We start from the raw sequence: 17,689 nt of genomic DNA, 5'->3' as shown, positions 1-17,689 counted from the left end.
TACTGCCAGTGGTGGATTTAGGCCTGGCAACAGAAGCCTACTCTTGCAACCGGTTCTTGCAACCTGGTGCCCCCCAGATGTGACAAGATTTTAACTCTGCAAATTCCACCATGGAGAGTACAAGGATGTTGAAGCCTATTCTAAATTTTGCCTGGCATTTCTCTTCCCCAATAATGAAATAACTATTGTAGGGAATATTCTTTTCCTATGTTTCGGCTGTCAGCTTCCAATTTGGACCCTAGTCTTGTAGCTACCAATGGCAGGAGAGATGTGGTGGGGATGTGTGTCTACCTTTCTCTTCCCTTCCCTTAAGGTCCATTCTGCCTCTATTAGGCAATGAATGTGAAGTCTTGTGAGGAAAAAGGGGCACCAAGCCCCAGAGGAACAGTGAGGAACTATGGCTGCCTCATCTCCAAAAACGATTGGGTGATTGAATGTATCTTATGCTTGGGTTGCAATGTGACAACACCAATACCTATTTAAAATTAAGTTCCTTGAAGTGGATGTGCACATATTCCTGGCATGTTCTTGGCAATCATATGGAAGAGCTGGATTTACCAGGTGATTTTTCATTTAAGTCCTATCAGACCCATCTTGCTTAGCACTAAGCCTAATCAAGGTTGGACAACTGCTGCCATCTGCAAGAGACACCTGCCTTTAAAGAAAACCCAAATCTGGCTCCTTCCTATGCCAAATGCTCACATATGCTGGGATAACGGAGGAAGCCATCCGATCTTTAGCATGTAGACCACCAAAAGAAAAAAAAAAAAGAAAACCCACAGCAGTATTAAGTTACACCTCTGTGAAAAGCACTTGTGGTCCACAGTGTCCTTTAAAGTCCCAAGGGGAAATTACCTCATTGAATGATTTCAAAGTCTAATGCTTTTAAACAAGCTGCCTTGCAAATGATGAGGTCAACTTTTTTTGTCTGCCTGTGTCTAGCCAAGGCAGCATTCACACATCCCATCCTAATCTGATACTTTCCACATGTGTGAGACCCAAATATATTAATTTAGGAAATTTATTTGCCGCCCATTTTATATCCAACGACTCTGTGTGATTTACAGCATAATCCCTGATCTTCCATATTAGCTCAATGTCCAGGTCAATTTGCTTCTAGTTCAAATATCTCAAATTTCTATTTTACCATTTGAGACACTCAAAGTCTTTCAGGGATGTGGATATGGGACAGTTTCATAGTGTGGAGAACTGATGTGGGCCAGTATCATACTGGTCTAGTTTCATAGTGAGAGGACTTACTTTTTGCAACACCCTCCTCCTTGAGGCTAAGAAATTGCCTTATTCCTCAGTACTTAATGCCCTTATACTGGGTTCCAGAACAGTTAGGCACCTATATAGTTTTATTTTATTATTTTTTTTGCTGCAAAACAAGAAAGATACTAATCAGCTCAGATGTTTCCAAAGTCCATAGTGGGAACAACCATGGACTCCTGCCAACCTGAATCTGAACCCAGTATGTGATGTGAGGAACACTTGTGGTATAGTGGAGAATTACAATATGATGGCAGTGTACTACAGAAAAATATTGCCTACACTGGTATTTTAGATCTGAATGATTGGAGAATGGAACAAGCAGTGATACAGAAGTACTCTTAGAAGCCTGAGAAGCATCACATTTGTTACCATGGGTCTGCAAGGCCACAGTATAGCAGAGTTGGAAGGGATCTTGGAGGTCTTCTAGTCCAACCCCCTGCTCAAGCAGGAAACTACTATTTCATACAAAAGTCAGCCTCAAGTCAGTTTTTCTCAGTTAGATTAATCCCTCGCCTGGCTACAAGACATGGAATCATTCATGCCATTAGGCACCAGATATAGTTTTTGTTTCTCCACATACTTGCTGGCAGCTGTAAGGAACATGAATAGGACAGTGGAGAACCACAACCTGATAGCAAATTCCACAAGATGTATAGCTTTATAATTTATGGACCAGCCTGGGATTATTCACTTCTGGGGAATGGTTTTGGCAGCATGCCTAGGTAGGAAGTATTAGAAATGCACAGACCAAAGGTTTCAGCAATCTAGCAACTGATAGAGAGAGAGAGAGAGTTAGGAAGCAGGTACTTAGTATAAAAGCATACTAAAAATTTGAAAAGAACATTTGTTATCACCTTAGAAAACTCAAGATAACAGGGGGTTCTTTCATATTATTTTGACAGCGGTCCCATGAGTTGGGTTGATTGAGAGAGAGTAACTTGTCCTAAAGATACCCATTGAGCTTCATGATTTAGTAAAGATATTTGACATCTCTTGGTTTACTTCCACAGGTAATGATTATTTTTTTTTAACCACAGATCTAAGAAAGTGCAGAAAAATAGATGCAGCCATCATCGACCATTTCCCAAAGTAGACCTGGCATTTGCAAAAAAGAAATGAGATGTAAGTAGGGCCCCCATATATAGTTGGGCAAGTGGGTGTGATACAGAAGTTTAAAAAATATATATCTACAACTCACAATGAACTAGTGTGGTAGTTCATCGTCCACAATCTTCACTGAAGAAGACGTCACCTTACAGTAGATTGATTTTGGGGGATGATAATAATAGCAGCAACAACAATAATAATAATGTAAATCAAATTTTTTTTCCTGTTTAATTTAGGGCCCACTGCACTATTACTTAACTACTGATATGTGACTGTCTTAGAGGAGTGTGCATGCACCAAGTTTTCCCTCATATGTTTTTAAGCTATCAGCAGAGAAGTCCCTAATTATATTTTTGCTTCACTTATTCAGTTTGCCTCGGATGAACCTACATCTCCTCAGTTTAAGTGTTAATAACACGAGGATAAAGTCTGTGGCTTCCTCTACACAAAGCACCTCTAATACCTCAAATCCAGGGGTGGGCTTCAAAAATTTTAGCAAGGGATTCTCTGCCCTGTTGCTGGGTGGGTGTGGCCATGTGGGCATGGCCTAGTGGCCTCCTGCACCATGGCGGGTGTGTGTGTGTGTTTTTGCCTTCCCTGTACTCCGGAGGCTTTCTTTGAGCCTCTGGGAGGGCAAAAATAGCCTCCCCAAATTCTGGAGGCCGTCTGGAGGTCGGAAACTGGCTCATTTCCAGCCTTCCCAAACTTCTGGTAAACCCATTTTTTGCCCTCCCCAAGCCTCCACGCATGCCCTGCACTTCCTGCATCCAAAATGGGCCGCGTGGGGACTTCTGGGAGGGGCGGGGAGGTGGGACCAGCTAGAAGTGGGATTTGGGGGTTCTCCAAACTGCACAAAATCGTAGCTCTCCCGAACCCCTGCGAACCCCCAGCAGCCCACCCCTGCTCAAATCTACGGTCAAAATGCAAACCCGAATGATACGCCCCATTCTGCATCCTTTAGACAAGGGTTCATGACTTCTAAATTAGGTAGCTAAATAAATAAACCATGGGAAAAAAATTCTTTTAAGACGAAAGAAATGACAGACGAAGCAGGAGGGAACCCTTTACACGCAGGACCAGCAATTGAAATTCTATGTCCCAAAGATCAAGGCAAGATGCTATAAAATATGAATAAAGATGTAGCTCCTAATTTGTGCATAACGCATAACTGGCTGAAGGAAAGGCTTGTAGCCTGGAGACAGAGCAACGTTTTGCCCATTAAAAAAATCTTCAGTGCAAGGAGGGCTCAAAATGAGGCAGAACAGCAGCTTTGTTAGTAAAGATCGTTCTCACCTACACACAGAAATCTTCTGATCTGGAAATAAGAGTTTACAGCAATACCCCCTAAGATGCCAATAGAGTGTGGGTGGAGAAAAGCCGACTCTTAAATTCCATAACTTTTGTCTTCCTAGAAAATGCATGTCTGCACACCTTTTTATTCAAACCATATTCAGTGCTGTATTGCTCCCAGCAATTTTTTTTTTCACCACAGAGAGGTAATACTAATTTTCCACCCTGATGCCCACCGCCAGTGTTGAACCTCAATTCTCATAATCCCCAACCAATATCGCCAAAGCTGCAGAGCTGAGAAGGCAAGCTTTAAAAATAGAAGGTTTAGCTATGTTCAGCTTCTGATATCTTCCACCACAGGAAAGACTGAAAAGGCCCAATTCTGCCCGAGACTTTGAAAAAAACTCTTCCAAGGAAATGAGATAAAACTGGCAAAAGCAGCATCCCATAATCCAGTGTCCCCAGTGCCTCCCAACTCATGACTCACATTAAGAAGAAGAACAAGTAGTCTCCCAAGACATCTCCTGGCAACTGAGGGGAGGCCTCCAAGCATTACCCATCAGAGAGCCAAGCTGAAGAATTTCAACCTGGGTTTGAAGGGGATCTCTCTTTTGATAGCTTTAAAAAATAAGATCTGGATGGAAAAAGAGAGAAAGAGAGAAGGAAATGGCCTCCCAGCAACACACTTGACTAAGAGACAAAATGTGCAGGCAGAAAGATCTCTACAGAGGGTCTGACCGCAAGGCTGCAGCAGAAAGAATCCATCATCAAGAATTCTGGGCAGATATGTCCCTTTCAGCAAAATGGACAAAGCCCATAAAGCAAGAGCGGAGATGCATTAAAAGTACAAGAAAGAGTATCTGAATCTCTTCTTTGAATGCTAAAAACAACCCAAAGAAAACAGGTCATTCCTTTTCAGCCTATTGCCGCTTCCACAGTTGCTGTAGGAATGCAAAAGAAGTTGCAAGACTCCTAGGTGCCTGAAGGACAGCGTAGATAAAATGGAGAATCCTGGTTTCTTTGAATTGTCTAGTTGGAGTCTGGGAGGTACAACTTTAGAGGGAATCCGGTTCTCTTTGATTAGTTAGGCCTTCTTGTTGTGCCATGTAGGTTTTCAAAGGTTTCATTTTATTTCCCCGTAATAAAATGGAATTAACAAGAAAATGCACATTAACAAGAAACCACTAAGGGAAATGATCCAAAGGTATGGGGTTATACCAATGATGGGTTTCTACTGATTCGCACCGGTTTGGGGGAACCAGTAGCGGTATTTTGGCCTGGGTCACCAAACCGGTAGCAACCACTGGCTAGCCACACCCCCGAACCGGTAGCCCGGTTGCCACTTGCTTGTCCCACCTGCACAACTGCCGGGAAGCAGCTGGCAAAGAGGCAGCGGCTGGGAGGCTTCTTGCAGTCGCATCAAAAAAGAAATGCCTCCCAGAGGTCGCTGAAGGTCACCAAAAAAGCCGTTGCCGTCACATCCCATTGCGTGCTGCGTTGCACTCGGACTGACGCAGCCCATTGCCTGCTTCGTCAGTCCGAGCACAATGCAGCAGGCAATGGGATGCATGTGTGTGGCTGGCGCGAAGAACAGGGCGGTGGCGGCAGAGGCTTTTTCAGCGACCTCCGGTAGTTTTTGGTGACTTGCAGGCAGCCGCCACAGCCGCAAAGTGGCTCTCAAAGTGGCGGTGGCTGGGAGGCTTTTTCTTTTTCGATGCGACGGTGAGAAGCCTCCCAGCCACTGCCTCTTTGCCAGCCGCTTCCCAGCAGCGGCAGATGGCTGGAAACTATCAGAGGTCAGCTTGCCTTCTGGACTCTGGACCAGCCGCTGTGGGAGGAAGGTAAGCAGCCTGAAGAAAGAGACAGTGGTGGTGGAGGAAGCGGGGCTAGGGCTCGGGCCGCTGAAGGAGGGGAAACGGGGCGACGCGTATGACTGGTGAAGGAAGGGCGGAATGGCATGCAGAAGGAAGCCTTTGATAGATTAGGCCAAGCCTGGGCAGAAAATAAGATAGGTAGAAATTCAAAAAAAAATCCTACCTTTTTCTGTGGGCGTGGCTAGGTAGGGTGGTCATGTGACTGAGTGGCCATGGCCGTGAGTGATGTCAAGTTGGCCATGCTCACTCAGTCACATGACCACCAAGCCATGCCCACCAAGCAAGCCACACCCACAGAACCGGTAGTAAAAAAATTTGAAACCCACCACTGGGTTATACCTTTGACTCTTCACCCAGGCCTTTGATGAGGGGGATTAAGACCTCTAGCCTCATTGCACGTGCCATCTTTTATCTTTATATTTGATTGAGTTGATTGTAACTTCTTTGTCTGATTGCTGTAAGCTGCCCAGAATTGTTCAGAATCAGGCATACAAGTTTAATGATTATAATTGTTGTCGATCGCACAGTCAGCCTGACCTTTAGACTAGATTCAGCATTTTTATCCATCTATCAAGTCCTTCCCAAGGACCTGCAATAGGCAGATGTTGTTGTTTGAGAGTGTTAATGATATTGTCAACTCAACCTGTTTTCTACCCACTAATTCAAAGGAGGCTGTTGAGTTTTGGTTTTGGCATGAATGAGGGTGAACAAATTGAAGTACAAGATAGAAGTACGGTACATTGTGTGAAGAAATGTGCTAATTTGATAGAGGAGGGTTCTTTTTTTAAAAAAAAATGGATAGCGTGGCAAGAACATCAATTGCTGCCATTGCCAATTTCTTCCAAAGCCCATGTTGACCTACCTACTTATCATTCATATTTGCCAAGAATCTCTTGACACCGAAAACTAACCGTGTATTTAACCTGGTCTCACAAAAGTTCTAAACTAAGTGATAATTGCTTGGAGATCTAGACTAGCCTGGGATTAGTGAAGAATTTAAACAATGTAGTGTAGTTGTCAAAGAATAAGCTTAACAATTGTGATCAGGATCTCAGAGAGAACAAAGACTTGTCACCTATTAATACCAGCTGGAACAGGCTACCAGGGTTGCAAACCTTCAAGAAATATGCAAGATAAGCCCAATATTCATGAGTACTAAGGAATGAAGGTGAGCTTTGTAGACATGTGAGAACAAGGATGGTAGGCAAAATAGAAATCAACTCACCTGATCCAGACCGGGAAACAGGAGGACGCCACACTGCACAGAAACATGAAGAGAAAGGGATGAGACCCATGAAGGATCTGGGAAAGTATTTTCACCCCTTCCCAAAGAGTATGCCAGTACAATATATCACAAGGATATACTCTTTCACATGCCAAATTAAATGATTTGTAAGTGGCTGGTGGTGGTAGAAAACTCATTATTTTACCAATTCCACCAATAAAGCTGCTTAATAACATTAGGGATCCCTAAAACCTATTCTAAGTATTTCAACAGCCAAGTAAGTACCAATTCCAACTGATAAATTTGGGTTGCAAATATGTATACAGATAGTCCTCAACCTATGACCACAGTTGAGACCGGAACCTCCGTTACTAAGCAATGTGATTGTTAAGTAAGTCTTAGACAATTTTACCACCCTTTTTTTTGTCATGGTAGTTAAGTGAATCCAACTTACTCCATTGAGCTTGCTTTTTGGAAACCAGCAAGGAAGATCACAAATGGCAATCATGTGACCCCAGGATGCTGCAACTATCATAAGTACATGCTAGTTACCAAGCGCCCGAATTTTAATCACGTGATCCCAGTAACACGCCAATGGTTATAAATTTGAGGACTGCTTGTAAATCACATTTTTCAATATCAATGTAACTTTGAACAATCATGTTTAAAAAATGGCCATAAGCCAAGAATTTTCTGTATAGCCAATGGCAGCAAAAAAGACACACAGGAAACTTGGTTACTTTGCTGTCATCTAATGGTCACCTGGATTTTTGCAACCCAGATCTGATAAACCTGTTGGTTTTCCTGGGTAGGTCTGTTTCAATCTGGATTTGAACCTGGATGGATTGGGATGATTAAACTTGGCCTTCCCTGTATTAGTAACTCTATATAGTTATTCTGTTATAACTGAGGCAAATTTTTAAATGTATTTTTTCTCTCTCTCTTGCATATTAATATATATGGTTTTTATTTGTATAAATGTTCCATTACTCTTTTTAAACCTGATTGTAAAGCACTTTGACATATTTTATGGGGAGAGGCAGATAAATGCATTTCATCATTTATCATTCTCAGTATGGTTAGCCTTGAAAAAAGCCTTCCATAGAAGCCCAGAGATGAGGGTGTATGAGTTTGCACGTATGCACCCGAGAGTGAATGCTTAAAGCAGAGGTATTGAATGATGACCTGCAGGCCAGATGCGTCACGTGCAGGCCACGCCCACCCCAGCTCCACAAAGGCCAAAAACCGCTGCGATACATCACATGACGCGATCGAGTTTGACACCCGTGGCTTAAAGGAAAATATAAAGGAGTGCATGTACATAGGTGTATGTATGCTATACAGGAATGTGTAGGAATCAGTGAGTTTGAAGGCATGTAGAGATGAGAAGTTAGGGGCAGTTCTGCTCCCTGATTCCACCCACTTGTTAAGGATATGTAATGTATCCTGTCCAGTTAGTAGTTATGAAGCCCATTAGCCTAAAATAAGTTTCTCTGCTCTATCTTCCTTCTTTTAGACTTTTGGGAGAGGCCCAATTGATACAGAAGGCTTTTAATTGATTGCTTTCTTGGCTGTATAATTTTAGAGATTATTTTTCCTCCCCAGCCGATGCTTTCTTTGATGCTAATAGATTCAACTGTAATTTTGAATTGCATATTTTTCATCTGTTGCATGACGCGCTCTTAGGTAAGTCACTCTGAATTCATGCTCCAAGAAAGGCAGTATGGAAACAGTTTAAATAAATTAGAAGGCAATTTTAGGGCCTGCTGCAAACTTATTTTATTCTGACTGATTTTTGCCATCAGTGCTATCACTAGTTGGGGTGCTGGGATTGCTCTCATTCAGTTTGCCAGGAAATTACTAACCATCATGAACTAACATGAAGTTCTAAGAATAACATTCCAATGCAAAGAAAACCAGAGTATATAACCCACCACCACCAAATATGAGTACTGCAAACTCTAAATCAGTGTTTTTTAAACTTGGCAGCCTTGAAATGTGTTAAGACAGGGATAGGGGATGAGATTGTTAAAGACTCAATGATTGCCTGGGGGAGAAATATTGGTTACTCAATTGAATTGATAAAATGGGAAGAAATTTGGATGAAACAATTGAAATTTCTGATGGCAACTACTTATAAAGAAAACTTGTATAAGGTGGTGTATAGATGGCATCTCCCTCCTGCTCGATTAGCCAAAATGTTTCCAGGACTCTCCCCAAATTGTTGGAAGTGTGGGGAGATAGGTACTTATTATCATGTATGGTGGACCTGCCCTAAAGCAATCGAATTTTGGAGATCTATATAGAGGTGGATATTAGAAATCACGGGATATAAATTACAATTGAAACCTGAATACTATCTATTAAATATTAGGCCAGATAAGATAGGCACGAATATATGGTGTTTGATTACATATATCACAACCGCAGCAAGAATATGTTTTGCTCAACATTGGAAGGGGAACGACCTACCGGCTGAAGACCTGATTCTGGGGAAAATTATCGAATATGCGGAAGCTGACAGGTTAACTAAAATTTTGAGAGATCAAAAGGACTCCGTATTTTTTCAATGCTGGGACCAATGGTATACTTGGTTGAATAATAGAATAAAAAAAGGATAAGGTTAGTGTATATATATATATATATTTTTATTTGTATATCTTGACTGAAGTTAATATATTCTGTAAAGCTCCCGTCGCGATCTGTGTGCGAATAAATATTTTGTTGTAAAGAAATAAATAAAAAAAAATTTAAAAAAAGAAGTGTGTTAAGACAGGGATATCAAACTCATGTTGTCATGGCGGCATCACGTGACATATTGGAACTTTCCCCCCCCCCTTCGCTAAACTGGGTGCATCCAGCCCATAGCTGGGAGTTTTGACAGCCCTGTGTTAAGATGTGTTAAAAATGAACTGAAGTCCACAGATAACAAGTTTGGAAAAAAAACACTGATCTAAGTCCATCTATCACAAATAGATATTATTTCTCCCAGAATTTCTGAAGTTAACAATCTTGAATACTATTCCCTCCCCCCCCCCAAAAAAAACCTTCTGCTCCAAATCAACCTTCCTTGTGTCTAAGGTTCCCCAGCTCTGCTCTCCTGCCTTATGACTTACGCTCGCAAACAGGTTTGGCGGAGCTCCAGCGGCCCACCTTGGTGCAATTGCTGCGGGGACTGCCCACTAGGTAAAAGCCAGGATTGCAGCGATATTCCACCCAGGTGCCTTCAACAGGCACCCGTTCAATTGCCCGAACAGTGACTTGCCCATTCTCCAGGTTCAGGTGCATCTTGGGACAAGTGCGTACTGTAGAAAAAGAAGGTTTCGTTTCAGAAACATCTCCCAATAATTATTGTACATAGCTTGGCATTGCTACATGAACCAACTAGGTCTTCATGCTGTATAAGACTGTGGCTATCTGGACACAGAGTTAATGTATCTTTGGGACAGGAATTTGACTGTTCAGTCATATTTGTTCCATTGTCATGGTTTTCCAACTGTGGCAACTTGCCACAGCCAAATCGCTGTGGCCAAATCGCCACACCCAACTCACTGCAGGACAGCTCACCATGACCATCTCACGGTGGGACAGCTTGCTGTGAGAAAATTTAACAATTCTATTTAATTATTTGAAGTAAATAAAAAAATATGCACCCTTTCTTTAATGATTCTATTCCACTATCTCTTTATTATTTGTGCAATTCTTCTCTTGCAGCTAGTTGCCCTGCAGTGAGTTGGCCTTGGCAAATTGACTGTGGCAAATTGTCACAGACCCACCTTAAGACACGGCTTTGGGGCAGTGGTGAAATCCAAATTTTTTTACTGCCGGTTCTGTGGGCATGGCTTGGTGGGCGTGGTGTGGTATGGTGTGGTGTGGATTGGTGGGCATGGCTTGGTAAGCGTGTCAGGGGAAGGATACTGCAAAATTCCCATTCCCTCACCACTCCTGGGGGAAGGATATTGCAAAATCTCCATTACCACCCCACTCCTGGGGGAAGGACAGGGGTGAAATCCAGCAGGTTCTGACAGGTTCTGGAGAACCGGTAGCAGAAATTTTGAGTAGTTCGGAGAACCTGCAAATACCACCCCTGGCTGACCCCAGAGTAAGTTGGGAATGGAGATTTTGCAATATCCTTCCCCCAGGAGTGAGGAGGGAATCGGGATTTTGCAGTTTCCTTCCTCTGCCACACCCACCAAGCCACACCTACAAAACCAGTAAGAAAAAAATTTGGATTTCACCACTGGGGAAGGATATTGCAAAATCCCCATTCCCTCCCCACTCCTGGGGGAAGGATATTGCAAAATCTCCATTCCCACCCCACTTTGGGGCCAGCCAGAGGTGGTATTTTCCGGTTCTCCAAACTACTCAAAATTTCCGCTACTGGTTCTCCAGAATCTGTCAGAACCTGCTGGATTTCACCCCTGCTTTGGGGACTGGGGAATTCTGGAAGTTGAAGTCCACACATCTTAAAGTTGCCAAGGTTGGGAAACCCTGAATTAAGTCTTATGCTAGACCACTCATATTTTCAAAGCTGAAAGCATCTTCTGCAAAATTCCTTTGTGCACTGTCACCCTTCTTGATGAGACCAAACTTAATGGGCACAAGCTGCAAGCAAATTTAAATTAGCACTGTAAACTCCCCATACTTATGTGGGTATTCTGGAGCTTCCTAAGAAATTTAAAATGACCATTTATAGCTGCCTGCCACCTGATGCCAGCCCTGTGGTCTAAGTGCTAAGCTCAGAATTTGTTCGACCTATTGAGTACTTCCGTACTTCCTTTCATTTATTTACCTCCCCCAACCACCTCTCAGAGCAAGGATCTCTGCAAAACAAGCAGAAAACCAACAGGTCAAGCTTTCTCCATCATATTCGCCCCGTGTTAAAGAATTTCCTCATGGATTAGGCTCTTACCGCATGAATGCTGTCATGATGAAATAAGGTGAAACTGAAAAAGTAAGAATAAAGCTGCAAGGTTGGTTTTTTTCTTAAAAAAAAAAAAAGAACCACCTTGACTAACAGGATGAAGTTAGTTGCACAAATTATTTGGAGACCAGGAAATTAACTAAATGAAATAAATAGAAATCTATCCAACGTGGCAGATGTAGCTAATCTAGAACAGGGGCGTCAAACTTCATTTCATTGAGGGCGGCATCGGGGTTGTGTTTGACCTTGGGGGGCCAGGGTGGGTGTGGCCAGGGTGGGCATGGCTAATTCCATGTTGTGGGGGGTGCCTGTGGTGGCTCACGCATTCTGCCAGCAAAAAGGGACTACCAAGCTCTGTTTTCGGCTGCAACAGCCTCCTGCAACTCTCTGCCAGCGAGCTCCGTTTTCACTGGCAGAGGCACCGTGGGGCGGTCCTTTGCTGTTTCCAGGGCGGCCCCACGGGCCAGATCTGGGCCCCGGGCCTTGAGTTTGACACCCCTGATCTAGAAGCTTTGGACTGCACTGAAAACTAACTGTTTTTACCTCCCATTGTTCCCCCAAGGCCTGGTGCTTTTAGCCCAAGCAAGGACAGTTTCCATAACCACCAGAAAATTTCACACACACGCACACACACCACCCACTTTGAGCACCACAACACAAAGCTCTTCTCCCAGACACCAGGTAGAACTCACAGCAGCGGCTTTCAACATCACTGTCCGTCCAGGTGCCATTAGGGAGGCATTTTCGTACTTTGGGCCCCACAATTTCCCTCTCTGGACGGCAGACGTATTCAATCTCATAGTCGAAAGGAAGGAAGTGGGCCGTCTTCACCTGTTCACGGGTCAGGCCTCTGTAGCGGATCCCACCGTCCCAAGGAGGGAAGATGAGCTTGCAACCTGGATGAGAAGATAAAGCAAAAGATCCTTTCAAAGAAAAGAAGTGATCTCGCACACCTGAAAAACATTGTTTTGACCTGAGCACCAGAGCTGTGTAGGAATTTGGATCTGGGACATCAACTGAGAGATCTCGATCAGCTACAAAGCTTATGACTGGGAGACCTGGAGCTGATTACTGTGCTGGCTTTCGCTTTCAACCTACACTTTACAAGAGAGCTACGATGCTAAAAAGGTGTGCCTGTTTACACCTGTGTATTATTTCCTGAGCTTTTTGGAGGAAGGCCAAGAAATGAGTTCATCCTTGAATATTAATCTAAGAAGTCACTGAGGCACTTCAGATCGACTAATCCTCCCTTGGCTCCACACAGCCATCTTAAAAGCTGGATTTTGTCTTTCTTTATACCAACTATCACAGAGGTTTTCCTAGGTGCAATAGTAACAATAAAAGAAGAAGAAGAAAAAGATTCTTCTGAGTCAAATTCAACTTTAGGTGACTACAGGAAAACACATCAGTGTAGCCTTCTAGATAGCATACAGAAACAATACGCCATTGTTTTGTTCAACTTGACAATCTAGGGGGATTCCTGACAGTCTTCCATTCAAATCCTAACCATGTTGTCCAAGGAGAATTATGTGCCGCAGTCTGCCATACACACATAAGAGCACCGTGGTTAGAATGCAGTATTGCAGGCTAATTCTGCCGACTGCCAGCAGTTCAATCCTGACCGGCTCAAGGTTGACTCAGCCTTCCATCCATCCAAGGTGGGTAAAATGAGGACCCAGATTGTTGGGGGCAATAGGCTGACTCTGTAAACTGCTTAGAGAGGGCTATAAAGAACTGTGAAGCAGTATATAAGTCTAAGTGCTATTGCTATTTATTTATTTATTCACTTGCTTATTAATCTTAATTTTCATGCAGGAGCTCAACATATAATGCACTCTCCTTCCTCCATAACCACCCAGTGAAGCAGATGGGACCAAGCAAGCATGATTGGACCAGTGAGCATCTATGCCAACCAGTCCACCACCTTATCAATGCACCACAACCCCCTTACAGAGTCCAATTTAACTGCAGTCTATAGAGACAATGTAGTTTTATGCTATATTTTTCATGTGTTTCCTGCTTTAGAATGGAGGGAAACTGAAATTTTCCGTGTCATTGAAAAAGACTGTCGGATCTTTGAAAAGGGATTTGGGAGGTACTGTCGCCAAATGATGCATGACGAGATATGCTGAATCATATAGTTGGAAAAAGCAACGCAGATCAAACAAGAATGAAAGTGCAGCGGTGATAACTATCTTATTAACCAGTGGCAGTTCTGCCATAAAACACCTGCTGCCTGATAATAACTGTTATCAGGTATTTCCTTCTTAATTCACTGTTTACAATTCTTTCTCCATTCCCGCCCCCTCCCTTCAGTAATCTGTGACTCAAGATAAATCTTCAGGCATAAAACCCATGATGTTTACCTTGTAATATATGTGTTTGTTTGAAAATGCCACAAAGTATGCCACAAGTATCTCTCCTTCCTTAATCCCATCTAAATGCAGGCTCGGTGAGTTCATGACAGCTTCCACTCTGCCCTGTCACCTTTTTCAGTTAACATACAGCCCCACACACTTTCTCAAACTTTGGGGTATTGTGACCCCAAAAATAATTCATGAATTTGTATGAAACCTTCCCCCCCCCCAAATTAACTATTTCATTGGCATTAGGGTTAAACAAAAAAAAATACAACTGCACTCATCTTAAGAATTAAAGATTTATTTATTTATTTATTTATTTATTTTACATAGCTGCGTATCTCACATACATGACTCTGGGGGGCACAGAATCAAAATAACAACCCCCCCAATAAACAAATACAAATAAACATCCAAAACAAAATATAAAACCATTAAAAACAATGAAACTAATCTGCAAGAATGTACAATCCACACATTGGAAACAGTGCAACCATCTTGCGGGCTTCCTACCTCTGCTGGATCTCCAGGGCTAATTTAAACTCGGGAGGAATGATGTTCCAAAGACAGATCCGATGCCATTTTGGGCTGAATTGAATCCGGAAGCAAACTGACAACCAATGCAGCTCATGGTTGTCAGTTGCAGAGGCAGTGGTGGGATTCAGCCAGTTCGCACCACTTCGGGAGAACCGGTTGTTAACTTTCTGAGCAGTTTGATGAACTGGTTGTTGGAAGAAATCATTAGGGCAGAGAACCGGTTGTTAAATTATTTGAATCCCACCACTGGGCAGAGGTATCACCTAGGAGCGCACATCAAGCCAAAAATGCAGCGGCCTGCGGTTTTGTGCAGACCTCGGTGTGCGCATGTGTCACCTCTCCTGTGGGAGCTGCATTGATTGCCAATTTGCTTCCACGTGCAAGTCAAGGTGCTAGCTGTCACTTTTAAAGCTCTTCATGGTTTGGCGCCAGGTTATCTGAGGGACTGTCTTTTGCCAGTCACTTTCACCTGATCCACTAGAGGGGAGGCAAGGAATGCTGCAGGTCCCATCCTCTTAAGTAGGTACCACTGGCAGCAGTGGTGAAATTCAATTTTTTTTACTACTGGTTCTGTGGGCGTGGCTTGGTAGGCGTGGCTTGGTGCGTGTGGCAGGGGAAGGATACTGCAAAATCACCATTCCCTCCCCATTCCTGGGGGAAGGATATTGCAAAATCTCCATTCCCACCCCACTCTGGGGCCAGCCAGAGGTGGACTAGAAGATCTCCAAACTCCTTTCCAATTCTGTTGTTCTGTAAAGTGGCTCCAAGAATGGGACTTCTCACTCCTCATCTTGCTATATATGAAGAGATTCTCAAACTTTGCTCTACTGGAACTGCCCCTGAGGCAAGAGACCCATCCCTCAGCAAACTTTGTCAAGGTTCCCGCTCTACCATTGTAAGATTGATCAGATATTTTTTTAAAAAAACAAAAAACATGATGTAAGTCACCCAGGATCTATAGGGAAATCCTGACTCACAGTGTGAGAGCCCTTGATAAAGCCTAAAAATATTTTTGTTGGTCTTGAAGACAGCATTAGTAAAGTCTCCTTTGACTTCAGCTGAATTCCTGCTGACTTCACAGATGCATCCTCATACTTTTCTTGGCAACTATGTGAATGTTATTTGCTATTGCCTTTTTTCAGGGTTTTAAAAAAAAATTTCCCTGAGACTTTGAAATCCCCAGAAAAAGATGGGCTCCCACCCAATTATTAACCAAGCCCAACCCTGCTTAACCTCTAAGCCATGGGTGTCAAACCCGCGGCACCATGTTGATGTCACGTGACGTATCGCGACGTTTTCCCTTTGCGGACCTGGGGTGGGCGTGGCCTGCACGTGACGCATCCGGCCCATGGGCCACCAGTTTGACATCCCTGGTGCTTAATCATTTGCTGAAGCCTAAAGATGCCATACATGTAGCAGATGATTGTCAAGAATGAAACATAAAAGCATGACTTCTTTTTCCATTGTTTGGAAAACAAGCCACAATTGGCTGGACTTTGCATGAGGTGAGAGACTGTGGGGAGGCTGGGAAGGTACCAGGAGAAATGCTGAACAGCGAATAGACTGCAGTTTGTTAGCAGCTTATCTCATAAATGGGAATTCAATCGGCTGCAGAAAGACTGAGAGGAGAAGATTCATAGTCTTCGAAGAAATTCCATCAAACAAATTCAATAATATATAAGGGGTGGAAATTTTTCTACTGCAATTCCACATTTCTCTACACTGCACCTAATCCTTGCATCAAAGCCCCTTACTGAAGTCTGTGAAGCTCTTGCTTGCAGATTATACACAGCGCACTTTGCCCTAGGAATCAGGGGGCCTGAGTTCAAATCATCTGCTAAGACCAACTGAGACTACATTAAGGCTTAGTACAATGTGCAAAACTCATGGCTGACTAGAAATCTCTCATTGCAACCCAGGACTAATGTCACAACACAGCACTGTCTCACAAAATTCTTGGCAAATGTAGGTTCTAAAGATTGGTTGGATGAAGGGGCTTCTGCAAAGAACATCCATATCTGAGAATTTATTTCCAAAGTCAATGAACGTCTTAGAAAGAGGGCTGGTTTTGTTGAGAAACTTAAGACTGCAACTGAAAAGAAATAGATAAATTTGGAGATAGTGGGAAGCTGTCTGGCTCAACCCTCATTGTAAGCATCTGGTACAAGCCAGGATGATGCCTCATGTGCCATGATGTCATCGTACAAATGGCACATGAGACATACTGTACTGTACTGTAATTGCAGAATTCCCATCATTCCTATGATGATGTCATGATGCCTCCTTACCCTTGGCAGATACCCATGACCTTTAATTTGATGCAGCTAACCCAGAATTAAGAGATAGCGGCCAAGCCTGATTCAAGAGGCATGGACCCACTAGCAAAAATCCAAGTTAACTTGTACAAAAACATTTGCATATACTGCAAGAGCTTTTTGGATCCTGACTTAAAGATTACTTCAACCATTTTATGCAATGGCATTCTAAGTTATCCCTTAAATGTCATTCATGCAGGTTTCAGAGGGACATTTCCAAGGCAGTCACAGGAGGTGCTGCTCAGAGCTTGCGGTGGAGCCACTGGCTGAAGAGGAAGGGGCTCAGCTAAGAGGTGTACAAAGACATCCCAGCTTAAAGTCCATTCTGAGGAGGAAATGTCTGAGATCAAACTCTTAGGCTTTCCCCAGGGCAGGCAGAAAGACTGTCAAAATTCTTGTAATATAGGTAATCAGCAATAAAGTATCTGTTTCGGCCTACCCATGAGTAATTCTGGTTACTTGCATCTGATAAGCGTGGGAGAAAATTTGATTGCAGCTTCACCTTTTCAATCAATCAATTAAACAGCAAGGAACAGGATTCGCTCACCCCAGGAATGGAGATATCAGATGGATGGTAACCTCCTGACCAGTATGTCTGCAAGGATAAATAGCCACCTGCAATCTGCCCACCCACCCACACACACCCCAAGGTTTTTTATATTTTAGGCAAACACAAAAGGAGACAAAGGAATGGAATCCAATGGAAATTGATAACAGATTAACAGAAGGACCTTGTAAATTATCTAACTCAACCCCCACCCCAAGCAGGAGACCCTGCCTAC

General features: G+C 43.2%; 1 protein-coding gene across 2 annotated transcripts in view; it reads right to left on the bottom strand.

Moving 5' to 3' along the window:
• The window catches only part of GABBR1 (gamma-aminobutyric acid type B receptor subunit 1), a 200,383-nt gene that overhangs the window by 49,933 nt on the left and 132,761 nt on the right, over positions 1–17,689 (bottom strand). The window contains exons 4-6 of one of the 2 annotated variants that reach the window (XM_034431779.3): positions 12,388–12,591; positions 9,888–10,076; positions 6,772–6,804 (exon numbers count right to left, since the gene is read on the bottom strand). In XM_034431779.3, coding sequence (XP_034287670.1) covers positions 6,772–6,804; positions 9,888–10,076; positions 12,388–12,591 — 426 coding nt within the window. The remainder of the gene's footprint in view (positions 1–6,771; positions 6,805–9,887; positions 10,077–12,387; positions 12,592–17,689) is intronic. The other variant, XM_087883827.1, reaches the window with a different exon arrangement.

The sequence above is a fragment of the Pantherophis guttatus genome, chromosome 2 (genome assembly GCF_059756535.1).
Source record: "Pantherophis guttatus breed Tessera chromosome 2, ASM5975653v1, whole genome shotgun sequence".
Lineage (NCBI taxonomy): Eukaryota > Metazoa > Chordata > Lepidosauria > Squamata > Colubridae > Pantherophis > Pantherophis guttatus.
This window is presented reverse-complemented; position numbering and strand designations above follow the sequence as displayed.